Source organism: Muscardinus avellanarius, assembly GCF_963383645.1.
Source record: "Muscardinus avellanarius genome assembly, chromosome: 1".
NCBI lineage: Eukaryota > Metazoa > Chordata > Mammalia > Rodentia > Gliridae > Muscardinus > Muscardinus avellanarius.
In genome coordinates this window covers 34,459,370-34,476,783 of record NC_137786.1, presented here as the reverse complement: position 1 = coordinate 34,476,783, position 17,414 = coordinate 34,459,370, and the positions used below count along the sequence as shown (strand labels likewise).

The window sequence follows — 17,414 nt, the reverse complement described above, 5'->3', positions numbered from 1 at the left end:
GAGAAGTTGGAAAATAAAGTCCATCTAGTGAGTGGAAGTAAATCAATTTTTTACCACCTAGAGTTAACTTCTTTGAAACTATTTTTGTTTATTTTCTTTTTTCCCCAAGAATTTGTGAATTGCCATATGTTATCTACACAGAGGATTAACTCTATCACTATTCAGCATTGATTATGGTTTGAACTGTACTTACTTCTAAAAGCAGATGACAACATAATGACAAGAAAATAAGGGACCATCTAGGTCAACAGACGAATGGATTACAATGGGATTTTACTTATGCATAAAGAAGAATAAAATTATATAGTTTGCAGGAAAATGAATGGAACTAAAGAATATTATGCTAAATGAGATTAGCCAGTCACCAGAAGTGAAGGGTCATATGTTTTCTCTTAGGTGCAAGCTAGAGAGAAATTGAGAAACAAAAGAAACTTTAGTTAAAGGAGAGTTAACAGTAGAATAATGGAAGGGGATTCGAGGAGAAAAAGGAGATTTGATGAAGGAAACAGTTCAAATAATGCTATGTTTCTATATTAAGTCATCAGTAACAATCTTAATGTGTATGGGAAGGGGAGGGAGCAAGGTGGGATCCAGAGGGAAGTAGCCGAGTGCTGTGGGCATGTGCTTCTGTCACTCTGAACCTCATGTATATTACAATGTACCAATAAAAGTATGTTTAAAAGATAAAGTGGTAGCTGGTGTGGTGGCGCATGCTTGTAATCCCAGCATTTGGTAGGCTGAGACTGGAGGATCACAGTTCGTGGACAGCCTCAGCTACTTAGGCCCTCCGTAACTTAGTGAGACCCTGTTTCAAAATAAAGAATAAAAAATAGAGCAGGGGTTGCAGCTCGGAAGTTGTATGCCCCTGGGTTCTATCCCCAGACCCACAAAGAAAAAAACAAAGTGTTTACTGCAAGGAAAAAAAAAAACTCTTTTTTTTTCTTTTTTGAGGTGCAGGCTGGGAATGGAACCCAGTGGCTTTCTACCTTTGGGTTACGCTCCCAGACCTATTTTCTATTTTATTTGGAAACAGGGTCTCACTTAGTCGGTGAGAGCCTCACTAAGGAGCTGAGGCTGGCTTTGAACCTGTACAGTTCTCCTGTTTCAACCTCCTAACTACTGGGGTTACAAGTGTGCGCCACCACGCCTGGCTATAAAAATAAATTCTTGACATTTTTATTTCTCTTCAAAACCTGTATTGTGTTTTCCTAAATCATATTTAGTAATTAGTATGTGAGAATAATAATAATTTTTTTTTTTTTTTTGGTTGTACTGGGTTTGGAACCCACGGGCATTCTACCTCCTAGCGACACCCCAGCCCTATTTTTTATTCTTTGTTTTGAAACAGGGTCTCACTGAGTTGCAAAGGGCATCACTAAATAGTAGCTGTGTCTTTGAACTGCTATCCTCCTGTCTCAGCCTCCCAAAATGCTGGGATTACAAGCATGTGCCACCACACCCAACTCTTGACATTGTATTTTTAACTGCTTTATTAAAACAAATGTACAGTGTCATAATCAGAGAGGGCAGCATCTGGATGGAAAAGCTGGAATGACATCAAAGAGGGTTCAAATCAGTTATATTCAGCTCCATCTGATAAATTGTCCATGGAGATTCAGAGTTGACTGCAGTTAACTTCAGGGAGATTCATCAGGAACACCTGCAGGATTTATAAGCTACACCTTAGGAGGGAAAGAACCACAATAATTCTCTTAGTTCTTTTGTACTTTGCTTGCTTGCATTTAGTAGTTGACCATCTTAAGCAAGCAATCCACAAAAACCACAAAAATCTCCCATTTTTCTTTCATATAGTCATGTAACTCAAAACCTTCAAAGAATGTCATACTAGTAGGTCATTTTACATGCTTTGCACACAGCACAGTTTGCAGTAGATATTTTTTATAGAAGCTAATTTTAAAGCATAAATGCAAGTAGGGAGAAATAAAGACTGGTAAATCTCTTTAATTTCTTTGTGCTACTCTCCTATCTATTCTCCCTATTTTTCATAAAATATTTGCTAATCTTAAATTGCTCGCCACTTACTGATATTAAACTACAGCCATTGAGCTAAGTCTTGTAGACACAATGCAATGGACAATATGTTTGTGCTCCACAAAATTCATATGTTGGAAACCTAACCGCATGTGTTGATATTAGGAGGTTGAGCCTTTGGGAGGTAATCAGGTCATGAGAGTAGTACCCTTGTGGATGGAAGTAGTGTCTCTAAAAAGGGACTCTACAGAGTTCTTTACCTTGTGAGGTCAAAGTGAGCAGTTGAAAAATTGACAGTCTGCAATCTGGAAGAGGTCTCTTACCAGAACTTGACCAGGCTGATTCCATAATTTTAGATCTGCAGCTTCCAGAACTATAAGAAATAAGTTTTGGTTATTTATAAGACAGCCATTCTATATAGTACTTTTTTTTATAGCAGCCCAAACTAATAGCTATATTCATTCATTTGTGTTTTCTACACTGGCTTTCTTGGTAGATGTTAGGATCCACGGAGACTAAAATGCTTTTTATCTTGCCCTTTACTGAAAACACTTGTTGTTTCTTGATCTAGCAAATAAAGAATAAACTTGGCATTTCTCATTTCATTGCCAAATTAAAGTTCCCCTTAGCAATGCTGTAGAACCTGAGTTTAGATAGTATTTCAATGTCTTTAAGTGTCCCTAATGCCATTTTAAATTGGTCTGGGAAGTAACATAATGTGTAGAAGAAACATGTTATATCTTATAGCAACTACATTATGAATAAACCTTGAAATCCTTTCGTAAGTTGGGGTTCTTGGTAATTAATTATATGTAGGAAAAGGGGGAGTGAGGAGAGGAAGGAAAAAGAAAGGGTGGGTCTTTGGGATTTCTGTTAAGAAGATAATATCTTCAGTAGGCAAACATTTACCCGATGTTGGATTATTAACACCTGTCAGTTTTAAATTGTGTACATAGGTTCTTTGTTGTCAGTTTTTTCCTTTTTATGTGAAGTACATTAAAAAGGGATCTGTCTTACTAATTGCTTTATTCCCAGCACCTAAAATAGTACCTGATCACAAAAGGCATTCAACTAATAATCAGTGAATATGAATGAACTCATATATAAAATTTTATTTTTGTAACAAAATTATAATTTTTATAAACAAATTCCGCAGTTAAGTTTGTGTCTAGAAAATAGGTAGTAATTAGAAGTGTGCAAACCTCAGTGAGAAACATAACTTAGTTCTGTGAAAGCATTAGGCAGTAGTAATCATATTGTCACTGTAGTAAAACTTTGGTGCCTGACAATCTTATGGTAAATTGATATAAAGATGTATAGGTTATTTATTTTTACTAGATGAGTTGCACACTGTCTTTAATCATCTTTAGGCTCACCTGTGCAAACTGCCATAGGTCTTAAATTATCTTAAAGGTTGTTATAAAATTTTCATAAACTTCTGTCAAATATAGTTAAATCATTTAACTTAATTGGCTTACTTATAATTTTTCTCCCACAATCTCCAAATTCAATTTCTTTAATAATAAAAGGGATTGCAAAATACTAACAGTGACCTATTTATGGCTCTTTATGATTCTTTTTAGTGGGATCGGATCTCACTCAGTAATAGGCTTTCATTCTACTTCCTGATTATTAACATACCTAGTAATTTTCAGTTGGATACTGAACATTGTAAATTTTGCTTTGTTAGATGCTTCATATTTTTTTTTTCTGTTCTTAAAGATCTTCTTGAGCTTTGTACTGAAACAGTTTAGTTTTTTTGGAAACAATTTGATTCTTTGAAGTCTTTTAAGATTTGTTAGGTGGGATAAAAAAATATTTAGTCTATATCCAGTTCTTCCCCACTACTGAGTCAAGACTTTTGGGGGTGGTTATTTAATGCCCCGTGAAGTTTTGAAATTTGGTTTTAAGGAATAGTTACTAGGTCTTTTCTTTTTTCCTTTTTCTTTTTGTTGACAATGAGGGTTGAACCAAAGGGTGTTCTGTTACTAGGCTGCACAATTACCACTCTTTATTTTGAAACACGTTCTCTACAGGGTTACTGTACACTGACCTTGAACTTGGAATTCTCCTGTCTCAGCCTCCCAAGTACTGAGATTACATACATGTACCACCTGCCAGGCTCAGAGTTACTATTTCTTGGCCTGTGTGATTGTACAATATTCTTTCCTCTAATTCTTTTGAATTATTCTTTTCTTGGCCTTGAGTAATTTCCTCACACACATGCAATGATCGTTACTCTACTGAATATCTGAGGGACCTCTTGCCAGGTCTTCAGTACTCTTCTCTAGTAATTCTTGGTCCTAGTTTCTTCCCTCTGTCTCTTCAACTCAGAGAGTTTGACTAGGGTTTTCATCTTAGCCTCAGGGCCTAGAAACTCTTAACGAGTTAGCCAATGCAATCATAGGGCATACATGTATTTCTTATTTTTCAGCAATATTCTTTAACATGATGCCAGTGTCTTGAAGGCTATATTTTAATATTTTATCTAGTTTTTTTGGTAGATTCAAACAGAACAGTATATTTGGTCTCTGTTACTACATATTAGCACTTTTACATAGTAGCAAGAAGTACTCTGTTGAGATTTATGATTTTGTAGCTATATAATTTCAGGTGATATATGAGTAGAAATGTAAAGGTAATTGATGTCATTCATATGGTCTTTGATATCAACCAAATGAATGAAATTATAGGCAACATTGTAAAGTTTTAATACTCTATGTTTTGTATATTTCTTAGGGAAATATTCTATTTCTTAGGGAAATATTCTTAAAATTAAGTTAAATTGTCTTATCTTTTCTTCTAGAACCTTCTGATAACTTAAGAGAGATTCTTCAAAATGTGGCCAAATTACAAGGAGTCTCAAATATGAGAAAGTTAGGCCATCTGAATAATTTTACTAAGGTAGGTAACTTGAATCTTTATTACTATCTAATATTCTATGTTCCTTACCATACTTACTAGAAGTTCTCAATCATTGTTGAAAAGTTCTTACGTACTCACTCAGTATTAGTGCTTTCTCTTTTTCTTCTCCGTGTGCTTTTTTGGTTTTTGGTTTTGATTTTGCTTTTTTGAAACCGGGTCTTGCTGTGTTGCCCAGGCTGGTCTCGAGCTCCTGGACTTAAGTACCTCAGGCTTCTGAGTAGCTGGGACTATAGGTGCACCTCACCATGCCTGGGGTCATGTACTTTTAAATTTGAAGTTATAATTGGATAATAAAAATATATGCTTGTTGTAGAAAGTAGGGTCGGTTCAGAAAAGAATAAAGTAAACTACTAAGTCCACAGTGTATTCTTTTTTTCCCTCTTGGTACTGAGGATTGAGGTTCAAAGGGTATTTTACTACCTAGCTACATTCTCGTTTAATTTTTCTTTTGATACATGATCTTGCTAAATTGTTTAGGCAGGCCTATCCTCCTGAATAGCTAGGATTACACCTGGCCTCTTTTTTGTGTCCTCTCTCCTGCTTTCTCCTCCCTTCCCCTGCACTTCCTCTTTCCTCTTTTCTCTTTTGATACCGAAAATTGAATTCAGGGGTGTTCTACCTCTTATCTAGACCCCCAGGCATTTTTATTTTTACTTTGAAACAAGGTCTCCCTAAATTCCTGAGATTGGCTTCAAACCTGCAATTCTCCTGTCTTTGCCTGGGATTATAGGCTTATGTCATCATGGCCCTTCCTCTTTCCCCTTTATTAACCCTTCCCCTTGCTCTGTTCTCTGATTCTTTCTTCCTTTCTCAGTTTCCTCTCTCTTTCCGTTCTTTTTTGTACTACTCTGCTTATGGCTCTGGAGATTGAACCCGGGACCTTGCACATGCTAGGCAAGCACTCTACCATGCTACATCTCCAACCCCTGTACCACTGTAAAGTGTGTAGTTATTTTTACAGTGAAGGACCTAGAGTTTTGTGCATGTTATATGATTTATTTTTTTACTATATATTTTTTGTGTGTGTTTGGTACTGGGGATGGAACTCAGGGACATTCTACCTTCAAGCTATGCTCCCAGCCCTATTTTGAAACATAGTCTCACTAAGTTGAAGAGAGCCTCACAAATTGCTGAGGCTGGCCACAAACTTGATATCCTCCTGTGTCAGCTTCTCAAAAATGCTGGGATTACAAGCATGTACCACCACATCTGGCTCTTACTATATCTTTTAAAAAACATTTTTGTATTTTCCTTTGTTCTTGATGAACAGCCTTATTTGATATCTTAAATCACCAGTGGGTTTAAAAACCAGATGGCCAAACTTATTAGAACTTATCTGCCCTAAGAGAGACTAAACCTTGATTTGAGGTCAGAGGGGGCTATCACATTAATAAAATCCATGAACTTAGACTTGATTAAATTTGTCCACTTGATGGTGTAATGGGAAAGTATGAGCATTAAATCAAATAATTTGAGACTTACAGCTCAACTCTGAGTGACTAGTAAGGCAAACCTTGGGAAGATTTATTTACTTGGAGGTAATATTATAGCCTTTAGAATCAAGTCCTCTTTAGTGCCTGGCACATAAGAGCTACCCCACAATAGATAGTGCATTTCAACCTCCTTTGTTTTGTACTTTTTGCAACTTTCTTGGGTTTTTTTTTTTTTTTTTAAGCTGACTAAAAAGATAAATCTGCTTAATAGTTTCAGTTGCAGATTGATAAATTATTAGTCACTAAACAACCACTACTGTAAATAAATGTCTATAGATTTTTGTTATAAAATTGATTCACATACCTAGCACAAAATAAACACTGAATTTAATTTTAATATAATATAGCTCTTAGTATTTGTTGTAGGTTGCCATTTCTTTAAACTTGGTTCTCAAACACAGAAAATATGTCATACTTTTCTATTCTCCAATTCTTTTCTATTCCAGAGCCTAATATAATTGTATTATATTAGATAGAGAAGATTTTGCATTTTAAATATGAGCTTCTGTTTTCACTAGCCTTTGTTTTGTTATTAAGTATAAGCCTAGCTGTTTGAATTGTTACCTCAGTAAACCAATGGTGTTAAAATGTCATGTAGAGGGAACTTCATCTCCTAAACCTCCTTTTAAGGTATGAAGAGAGGGGGCCAGTGATGTGAATCTTTAACCATGTGAATGTCACACACCATGCTTGCCTTCTGACATCATCGCACTAGATAAGGGGGTGTGTACAGCAGACTGCTGATGAATACAATCTTAGTATTCTATTTTTAAAACTGACAGCACGCTCATAATCCATAACGACTGAATTATTTCATTTCTTTATGTTATAAACAGTTCTCTTTTTATGTATTTATAGGAAAAGCTCTGAAGGAGTCTTTAATTTGCTCAGATTTTAAATTTTAAGTAGGAAGTATAAGCTAAATGTAAAAAAGTGGTACAAAAGATTTATAGTCAATAGTAAAATCCTTCCTCACACCCCTTCCCACTCTCCTCCCCACTCCCCAAATACTGTTTTCTAGAGGTAACTACTAGAAAGTATTAACCTTTTTCTAATAAATAATATAAATAGGGATATGTGTGTATATTTCATTGAACTGTCAAAACTGAATGAACTAAACAAAATGAAGTGTTTGATGTAGTGCTCAATTTATTTACTGTTTTACTATTATGTATACACCAAGGGATTTTTTAAAGATGAGAGCATGCTATATATGTATATAAATGTGTATGTGTATGTATATGTATATTGATTTGTACTTTGCGTTTTTCTACATTCCAATATACTGTTTAGAATGCTTTCCTCTTCTCTGTACTTGTCAGTCTACTTTTTATAGCTGCTTTTGTGTGTGTGTCTAAATTGCCTTCTAAAAAACATGCCTTGGAATTCTAATATGAGTGTGACATCTTTGGGTTAATCTCTGTTGTTTGTGTAGGGAAACTTTATTTCACTTTCAAAGCATTGTGAATAAAATGGGAATACCATTAGCTACTACCCAGTTCTAACTTATTATGCTTTTTTTTTTTTTTTTTTGTGGTACTGGGGATGGAACCCAGGGGCATTCTACCTCTGAGCTATACCCCAAACCCTATTTTTCATTCTTTATTTTGAAACAAGGTCTCACCAAGTTGCAGAAGGTCTCACTGAGTTGCAGAAGGCCTCACTAGTAGCTGAGGCTAGCTAGCCACAAACCTTGATCCTCCTGTCTCAGCCTCCCAAGTATTGGGATTACAAGTGTGTGCCACCACGCCCGGTTCTTATTATGCTTTTTAAAAGTTGGTCATTTTCCACCCTCCTCCTAGACAAGGGAGGCCGTGCCGCGATGTCCAGAGGCCACCAGACGGGCTGAGTGATGCGGGCTGGGGCACCCGTGCTGTGGACAGTCCGACGCCAGGTCACGCCCGGCTCTGCGCATGTGGCGTTCTGCACTTAGTCAGCAGGATGTATATTCAGGCTTCCGTGTCCCTGGCAGCGACACCCCGAGGTCGTCCTCTTGCCGTGACTGACCTCCACGGTTCTCGTGTCTTTGTACTGTGCCTGCCTTGATCTCCCTGTACTCCTTCAGATGCCTCAGTGCTAGCGCGGAGCAGGTCTGGTCCCAGGGCAGGACTGTCATTGAGACCCAGTGGCTTGAAATCTCCTACCAGTTGTTGCAAATACAACGCTCCCCCCAGATGTGCGATGTAACTTGTTTCGGTCAAACAAAAACAGGTTTATGTTTCTGCCTTTATCAGGGTCATTCCAGCATCCAAAAGAATGGTCAAGGGCGCTGGCGCGGCACTGGCCCTGGCGCGGCACTGGCACTGGCTTGGCCCTGCTCGGCGCGGCGCTGGGTGCGCCTCCTGCCCTGCCCTGCTTTGCTCCCGTTCGCTGTCTCTGCCGCCTTTCGAGCAGACTTCTTTACTACACTGCACTGGATTGCTATATGTTTAACCAGAAATAAACTAAAGATTAGAAAAAAATAAAATAAAGTTGGTCATTTTAATAGGCATCACAGAACAAATGTTTATTATCTAAAAATGATTTATAATTGTGTTTTAACTTTTTCAGACTATAATATTGATAGCTTGTTTGTAATCTTTTATTATGTGTGTAAGATCATCATGTAGATTAATTATAACAAATATTCACCGATGTTGATTCACTGATGATGAGCATGGCTTTTTATAGGCTAAATGAACTAGTGACATGTTAATAAGACTCATTTCATTTTTTTTCTTATTATTGTTTGTAGTGCTGGAGATCAAACCTAGAGCCTTGCACATGTAGGCAGGACAGAATCCTACCATGGAATACTGGCTCCCTGGCAGTACTTGACTCACTGGAGTCTTTGGCTTTTTACCCCATTTTAAAATGAGCTTTGCACAGTTTTTCTTAACTTTTTCTTTCTGATGTATATAAATTTGTTTACCCTTACAAAATTTAGTTTCTGCTTGGGATAGTTCTAATTTAAAGAGTTTTTAAGACCTTTTTTTGTATAATCTTGGGAATAACTTGAAGGCATTTAATTGCCTTTGAAAGCGTGGCCCTGCTATCTTTTACAATCCTTGGAAAAGAGTTAGATTCTGACAAATGTACTATGTTTCTGCCGTAAGTTATCTTTTTGGTTGTTACTTAATGATTTTTCAGTTCTTATCTAGTTGAATATTTTTCTCTAAAACTTTTCTCACAATTGAAGTACATTAACATTAGATTAAAAATGATATCCTTCTGAAATTTTCCAAATTGTGTATGTTCATTAGGGATCACAATAACTTTGAACAATATTTTAACCCTTTCATCACAACTGCTAACTCTAGTAAATATTAACTGGTGAGCAGTCATGTTTTTGTAGTCTGAGAAGGCGGATAGTTTGAAAATCACATTTTTCTGAAGGTATAGTGTTCTACAAGAGAGCAAGTATAAAAAAGATAATGTAAGAAATGAGAGCTGGGATGTAGCTGAGTGTTGCAAAGTGCCTGCTTTGCAAGTGTGGCACTTAGGTTCCAAAAAGACAAAAAAAGTAACCCTTTTAAAGAAATGAGAACCAAATACCTGCATAGAGAAGAAACCAGCCTTGGATACGATAAGACTTTGGATTCTTTATTTCTAGAATTTCAAAGCATTTTATTAATACCTGATATTAACTGCAGCAGAAGAACAGATATATTGATTTTTTTGGAAATTGATTTGATAAACATAAATTATAGTTTGTTTGGTTGCTTATTTATTTATTTGTTTGTTTATTTATTTTGGTGGTACTGGGGTTTCTGGAAGCCCTTCTACCTCCGGGCTACACTCCCAGACCTATTTTTACATTTTTATTTGGAAACAGGGTCTCCTAAGCCAGCGCGCGGCTGGCTTCGAACCTGCACGATCCTCCTCTTTCTGCCTCTCAAGCACGGGGGATTACAAGTGTGCGCCACCATGCCCAGCTAAATTATAGTTTTAGAAATGTGGTTTTTTTTTTTTTTTTTTTTTTTTGCGATACTGGGGTAGAACCCAGGGGCATTCTATCTCCAAGCTACACCCCCATCTCTATTTTTAATTCTTTATTTTGAAACAGGGTCTCACTGAGTTGCAAAGGATCTCACTCAGTAACTGAGGCTATTTGTGAACTGTGATCCTCCTGTCTCAGCCTGCTAAATGCTGGATTACAAGCATGCACCACCATGCTTGGCTAAATGGGATGTTTTTGTTTTTTTCATTGCAAAAGTACAAGATTTTATTTTGATATAACCAAATATTAAGTAACTTTTTAAATTAAGATTATGTGTTACATTGAGAAACTGAGACAGGATCACATGTTTGCAGCTAATCTCAGAATTTAGCAAGGCCCTGTTTCAAAATAAAGAATAAGTAGGGGTGGGGATGTAGCTCAGAGGTAGAAAGCCCTTGGGCTCAATCCCTAGTACCACACACACATACACAAAAGGATATGTGTTCGGATATGTACAGATGAGGTGATACAGATGAGCTATTTGGGAGTCTGAAGTAGGAGGATAGGCACTTTTGAGGCTAGCCCCAGCAACTTAGCAAGACACTATCTCCAGACAAAATAAACAGGGTTGAGGATGTAGTTCAGTAGTAGAGCACCTCTGTGTTCAATCCCTAGTACTGAAATGAAAGGAATATATATAAGGTCTAAGTAATTATTACACTATGATAGAGATCTTATTTTTAATTAATTAATTTATTATTTATTGCAGTACTGGGGATGGAACCCAGGGGCATTCTACCTCTAAGCTACACACCCAGCCCTATTTTTTATTCTTTATTTTGAAACAAGATCTCACTGAGATGCAGAGGGCCTCACTAAGTAGCTGAGGCTGCCTGCAAATCAGGATCCTCCTGTCTCCGCCTCCTGGATGCTGGATTACAAGCATGCGCCACCATGCCTGGCTGAGATCTTGGTTTTTAAAAGATTCTTTTTTTTTTTTTTTTTTTTTTGGTGGTACTGGAGTTTGAATCCCGGGGCATTCTGTTTCCAAACTACACTCCCTGCCCTATTTTTTTATTCTTTATTTTAAAACAGGGTCTCACTAATTGTGAGGGCATTACTAAATAGCTGAGGCTGGTGACGAACCTGCAATCTTCCTGTCTCAGTCTCCGAAGTACTGGGATTACAAGCATGTACCACCACATCTGGCTTTAAAATATTCTTATTTGGTACTGTACAGTGATAATAGAATACCAATAATCTGAAATGCCTGGAGAACCGCAAATAAATACTGATTTTTTTTTTTAGTACTTAAATACAGTTCTTTTGGCATGTTTTAATTCTTCGAAGTGGTAATTTTTATGTGATTTTAAATTAGTTATACTGAAGAAAATAATGGCTTAATTTCACTTGTTTTATTTATGTATAACCAGAGAGCATTTTTCTAGACTCTTGATTCATTCCACTTTGGAAATAAAATAGTAATGTTCAATTATTTTTGTTTACTTATGCTTTCCCCGTTCCCTGTACAAAGAATTTTAATACAAAATTATAGTAATATTTTTCACGGTGGATTCTGGGCTCAGACTGGTTTGGTTTAATTCCTGATGATACCTGATTCTACTACCTAATTAGCTTTATGGCATTGGGAAGTTATATTAATGTCTCCAAGCCTCATTGTCTTCATTACAAAAAGACTACCTTCTTTCTATGGTTGAGAAGATTAATGATCAATCAGTGCTACTTCTCTTTTTATTATATATACTATTTATATATAGTTTTCCCCTAGATTATATAGTAAAACATGCCCATTGTGAACATTCAAGAAAGTTACAGAGAGGAAATAAACTGCCAGTTGTTGTTAGTCAGCTTTACCTCACCATAACAAAATGCCTGAGATAATTTATTTCCTTCCTTCCTTCCTTCCTTCCTTCCTTCCTTCCTTCCTTCCTTCCTTCCTTCCTTCCATGGTACTGGGGATTGGAACCCAGGAGCTTTCTACCTCCAGTCTATACTCCCAGACCTATTTTTATATTTTATTTGGAAACAGGGTCTCGCTAAGTTGCCGAGAGCCTCACTAAGTAGCTGAGGCAGGCTTCGAACCTGTGTGATCCTCCTGTTCCAGCCTCCCAAGTGCTGGGATTAAAAGCGTGTGCCACCATGCCCTGCCCCTGAGATAATTTCTTATGAAGAGGAAAGGTTTATCTTGGCTTACAGTTTTGGAGCTATAGGTCAGGTTAATTGGCCCCATTTTGACCAGTGGCAAGTCTACATATCATGGTAGGAGCATGTGATAGACAGATTACTCAAATTATGAGCCAGGAAGCCAAAGAGAATGAGGAAGAAATAAAGGATCCCACGGTGTCTTTGGAGGACACAACTTTGAGGACCTTTCAGTAGGTCCTACCTTGTAAAGGTTCCACTACCTCCCAGTAGGGCCATGCTGGGGACCAAACCTTTTCGGCCTTTGGGCAACATTCAGGGTCCAAGTTAATAGCATCTATGGTTTCACTTTGCTTTTCATTATTAAATTTTTTGATAAAATTTTGATGGGTAGACTTTTTTTTTTTTTTTTTTGCAGTGCTGGAGGTCAAACCCAAGGGCATTCTGCCTCTAAACTATACTCCCAGCCCTATTTTTTATTCTTTATTTTGAAATAGGGTTTCACTGAGTTGCAAAGGGCCTCACTAAGTAGCCGAGGCTGTCTGTTAACCTGCGATCCTCCTATCTCAGCCTCTCAAATGCAGGGATAACAAGCATGTAGCACCACACCTGGCTTATAGGTAGACTTTTTTTTAAAGCCTTCAAAATGTATTTTTTAAAAAACATTTTTTCCACTCAGCAGTGCATTATACATGTTTGTCCTTATGAGTATAAATTATACAATATTAATAGCTGTTTATACTTCTTTATGAACATTAATTTCCAGTTATTTATTTCTAAATAAAGGTATAAGCATATTGTACTTGAACTATTTCTGCATTTTAGATTATTTCTGTAATCCAAATATATATTCTGATACTGATGCAGTTTTCCAATTTATTTCACAACGTACTTTTTGGTTTATAGACTCATCGGCAATTTATCTTGTTCAATCTTTTAGCCAATAACAGTGGCATGTGCCTGTAATCCCAGTACTTGGCAGGCTGAGACAGGAGGATTGTAAGTTCAAGTCCAGTCTCATCAGTTTAGTGAAACCCTTTTTCAAAATAAGAAATAAATAGGGCTGGGAGCATGGCTCAGTTGTAGGGTGCCCTGAGTTCAATCCCCAAAAACCCACACAAAGGGGCATTGGTGGCACACACATGTAATTCCATACTTGGAAGGGTGAAACAGAAGGATTTGCAGGTTTATGGATTAGCAAGGCACTCAGCAAATTAGTGAAACCCTGTTTCAAAATAAAAATTGAATTGTGGTGGAGTGGCGCACACTTGTAATCCCAGCATTTGGGACGCTGAGACATGTATCACGGTTCTCAGCCTCAACTCCTAGTGAGGCCCTTCGCAACTCAGCAAGACCCTGTTTCAAAATAAAGGATCAAAATAGAGCTGGGGGGTAGAATGCCCCTGGGTTCCATCCTCAGTATCACAAAAAATTTGGAAAAGAGTTGGGGGTACACTCACAGTAGAAGGCCCCTGGGTTGAATCCTTAATATACTTCGCCCCAATTTTTTGCTATTGTATTAAGTTTTGTTCTAAGTTCCTTTTGGTTCAGGTTTTAGGAAAGATAAATGTATGATATATTTATTTGTTCATTTTATTTCTTCAGTAAATTTCTTGTATCTTTACCTATTTTGGGGGGTATTCAGAAGTCTTTCCCCAATCTCTCTCAACCTTTTCCATTATAAGCATCTATGTTAATTTGCCAAGTGAGAATGGAGTACTGTCGATTGAATTGTGTCTTTCTAAAATACTTGAAGTCCTAACTCCTGTTACTTCAGAATATGCAACTATATTTGGAGATTGGGTCCTTAAAAAATAATTAAGGAAAGATGAGGAAATAAGGGTGGGCCTAATATGTCCAGATGACTGGTTTGTTCTTAAAAGAAGATTATACCAGGAGATTAGAACACTAACACAGAGGAAATAACCATGTAAAGAACAAAAAGTAGCCATCTGCAAACCAGAGAGAGAATCCTTCAAAAGAAAATATCCTGACAATAGCTGGAACTTCTGACTTCTGGCCCTCAGAGTCATGGGAAAGTAAATTTCTGTTGATTAAGCTACCCAGTCTGTAGTATTTATTATGGAGTCCGTAGCAAACTACATGTAGGACCTATTTGACTATTGGGTTTGTTGCATGATTATCAGATTAACTTCTGAGGCTTAGAGGTATAGAACTTTTTCTTCTGTCTTAAAATTAAGAAAATCTTAGTAAGTCTATACATATGCATAAATTAAAAATTCTCATCTTTTTCAGATTTTAAGTATTTGTAATATTACACATTAAAACAGCAGAAATAAGAGAAAAAATTTCATACCCTCTTGAAAGTCTGAGGTTATTTTGTTCATCATATTTTTCACTTGCACTATCTGCAATATAGCCGTACCTGAAAGCAGTTACCCTGTTTCTATCCTCTCCCTATTCTATTCGGAACATCTTTTATTCCCCCTTTTGGTTTTCTGTTTTTTCTTTTTTTTGGGGGGGGCCTTTTGTCTCTAATGAAGTTGGTAAATGTTCCAATTTTTTCTCAATAACATAGTGAACCATATACATAGGTAGATAGATACATATATACATATTTGTGCGTGTTGAGGGGTACTGGGGACTGAGCCTTGGGGCATTTACCCCCAAGCTACACCCCTAGCCCCATTTTTATTCTTTATTTTGAAACAGGGTCTCAGTATATTGTAGAGGCCTCACTAAGTTGCTGAGGCTAGCTTCGAACCTGAAATCCTCTGTCTCAGCCTCCCAAGTATTGGGAACATAATCCTGTGCCACCACACATGTATTATTATAATTTGTATTATTACATCGGTATCCTTGACTCATTTTTCTGTATGGTTATGATACAACTTCATACTGAGGAAAAAATAATAATAGCATGTTGGAGATCCTTCCATATCTACAATATTAACTAAATGATTTGCCTACACTTTAATGCATTCATTTGGCTCCACTATATAACCTTAGGTAGTTTGATGTAGCTTTTAAGGTCACATTTTTTTCCCCCAATCCCCAGGCACTGGACATGGAACCCAGGGGCATTCTACCTCCAAGCTATACCCCCAGCCCTATTTTTTATTCTTTATTTTGAAACGGTCTCACTGAGTTGCAAAGGGTCTCACTAAGTAGCTGAGGCCGTCCAGGAGCCCAGATCCTCCTGTCTCAGCCGCTTGAATTACAAGCATATGCCACCACACCCGGCCTAAAGTCAGTTTTGAAAACAAATCTTACCTGCCTGTAGTTCCCATGCAATAAATACGTTCAAATTAATAGCTTATGAATTGATTTACCCAGTGATAAAGTTAGAGCCCTGACTTATTTCACCTCTGAACATTTCTGGGGAATATTTCATGTCCAAACCACAAGAGGGGGCAAGGAAAAACTGGAAGTAAACTAAAAGAGAAGGTTGGCTCCTGGCTACTGAAAGATAACATTGTCAGAAATTTCATTTCTCAACAAAAATAGTAGCTTAAAACTGTTGGAAGAAAACAGCAAATAATCTAAAGTTCTGTATATCCAGCAAAATATCCTTCAGTTAAAAACAAATCATTTCTAGACAAACAAAAACCAAAAGAATTGTAACTAGCAACCTGGGCTAAAATGAAAACATTTGCAAAATATGTCAGTTGAAATAGCAAACAGTTTTTGTTTTGTTTTGTTTTGTTTTGGTTTGTTTTGTTTTGGTTTGGTTAGAAGGTAGCCTGTCACAGTAAGGAAGCTCCAAAATAAAGAAAGGAATAAGGAATATGAAAGGATAAATATGTGAATAAATATAATTGATACTAATACTGACTAAAATATAACTATTTAATGGAAGTTATGGAGAAAAAAATTAACAAGTAGAATGTGAGAAGAGTAAAAGAAATTAAAATACTGTAAGATTTATTTCTGTTAAACTATTAACAGTGGTTCCCTTAGATTTCATGATGACCACTAAAACTAGTTTTTAAAATAGTAAAATTATCGAGGGGAAAATGAAGTAGTAGAAAGTTATTAATAAAAAGTAGGAAAAGAGGGTAAAATAAAGGAAAAGATGATAAAATAAAGCTGTATACTTTAGTAAAATCATACATTTTTACTAGTTTTATTAAGGAAAAATGCTTTTTCAGCCTAAAAACTACAACACATAAATATATAAGTATACTACTCATGTCTATTTTTTTAACAGCTTCTTTGTGATATTGGCCACAGTGAAGAAAAATTGGGCTTTAACTATGAAGATATCATAATTTGGTAAGTGCAATATTTTTCCTCCCCTTATCATTTCCAGATTTCTTTAATTTCAATCTTAGTAAATTAACATTAGAAATAGGATAGTATATCTCATATTTGACTTTGTAGAAAGTTGCTTGAACATTTGAAAACTTTAGATCTTTAGTAATTTGTTATCTTATAAGTCTTATTTCGTATATTGTAATTACCAGATACGAAGAACCAAAGCTAATGGTCAAAAGTACTTGGACTTCTATCCTTTAAACTTCTAAGTTAAATATGAAATTTCCACACTGAATTTTTCTCACTCCTCAGGAATAAAATGAACCTTGTAACTCCAGGTCTTAAAAGAACATATACTTTGGCAAACTTGACTCATCCGAGGACCCTAATAGAAGCTCTCATAGCTGTCTTTTTGGGATCCTTAGGAATTAAATTGATACGAATGATTTCTGCTTGCCGTTGTTATAAAATATTTTTATTATTGATTTGAACAAACGATCGTTTAGGAGGGTTGGATTCAGGCAGGTGAAGGGGGAATAGATTGTAGTGGTATATTTGATATCACTTGAAAAAGATGTTAATTTCTCATTGTTTATATAGACTACAGAAGATAGAATAAAAGTTAGTAATGTTTGCTTGATTGATAAGAATGTACTAAGGAAACAGATTTAAAACAATATAACCACTAAGTGAAATTCCATGAT

General features: G+C 36.4%; 1 protein-coding gene across 2 annotated transcripts in view; it reads left to right on the top strand.

Moving 5' to 3' along the window:
- RICTOR (RPTOR independent companion of MTOR complex 2) overlaps positions 1 to 17,414 on the top strand; it is a gene marked incomplete at both ends in the record, with an annotated part of 113,416 nt that overhangs the window by 30,253 nt on the left and 65,749 nt on the right. For both annotated transcript variants that reach the window (XM_080698909.1, XM_080698908.1), the window contains 2 exons: positions 4,799 to 4,896; positions 16,664 to 16,728. In XM_080698909.1, the coding sequence (XP_080555035.1) occupies positions 4,799 to 4,896; positions 16,664 to 16,728 (163 nt within the window). The remainder of the gene's footprint in view (positions 1 to 4,798; positions 4,897 to 16,663; positions 16,729 to 17,414) is intronic.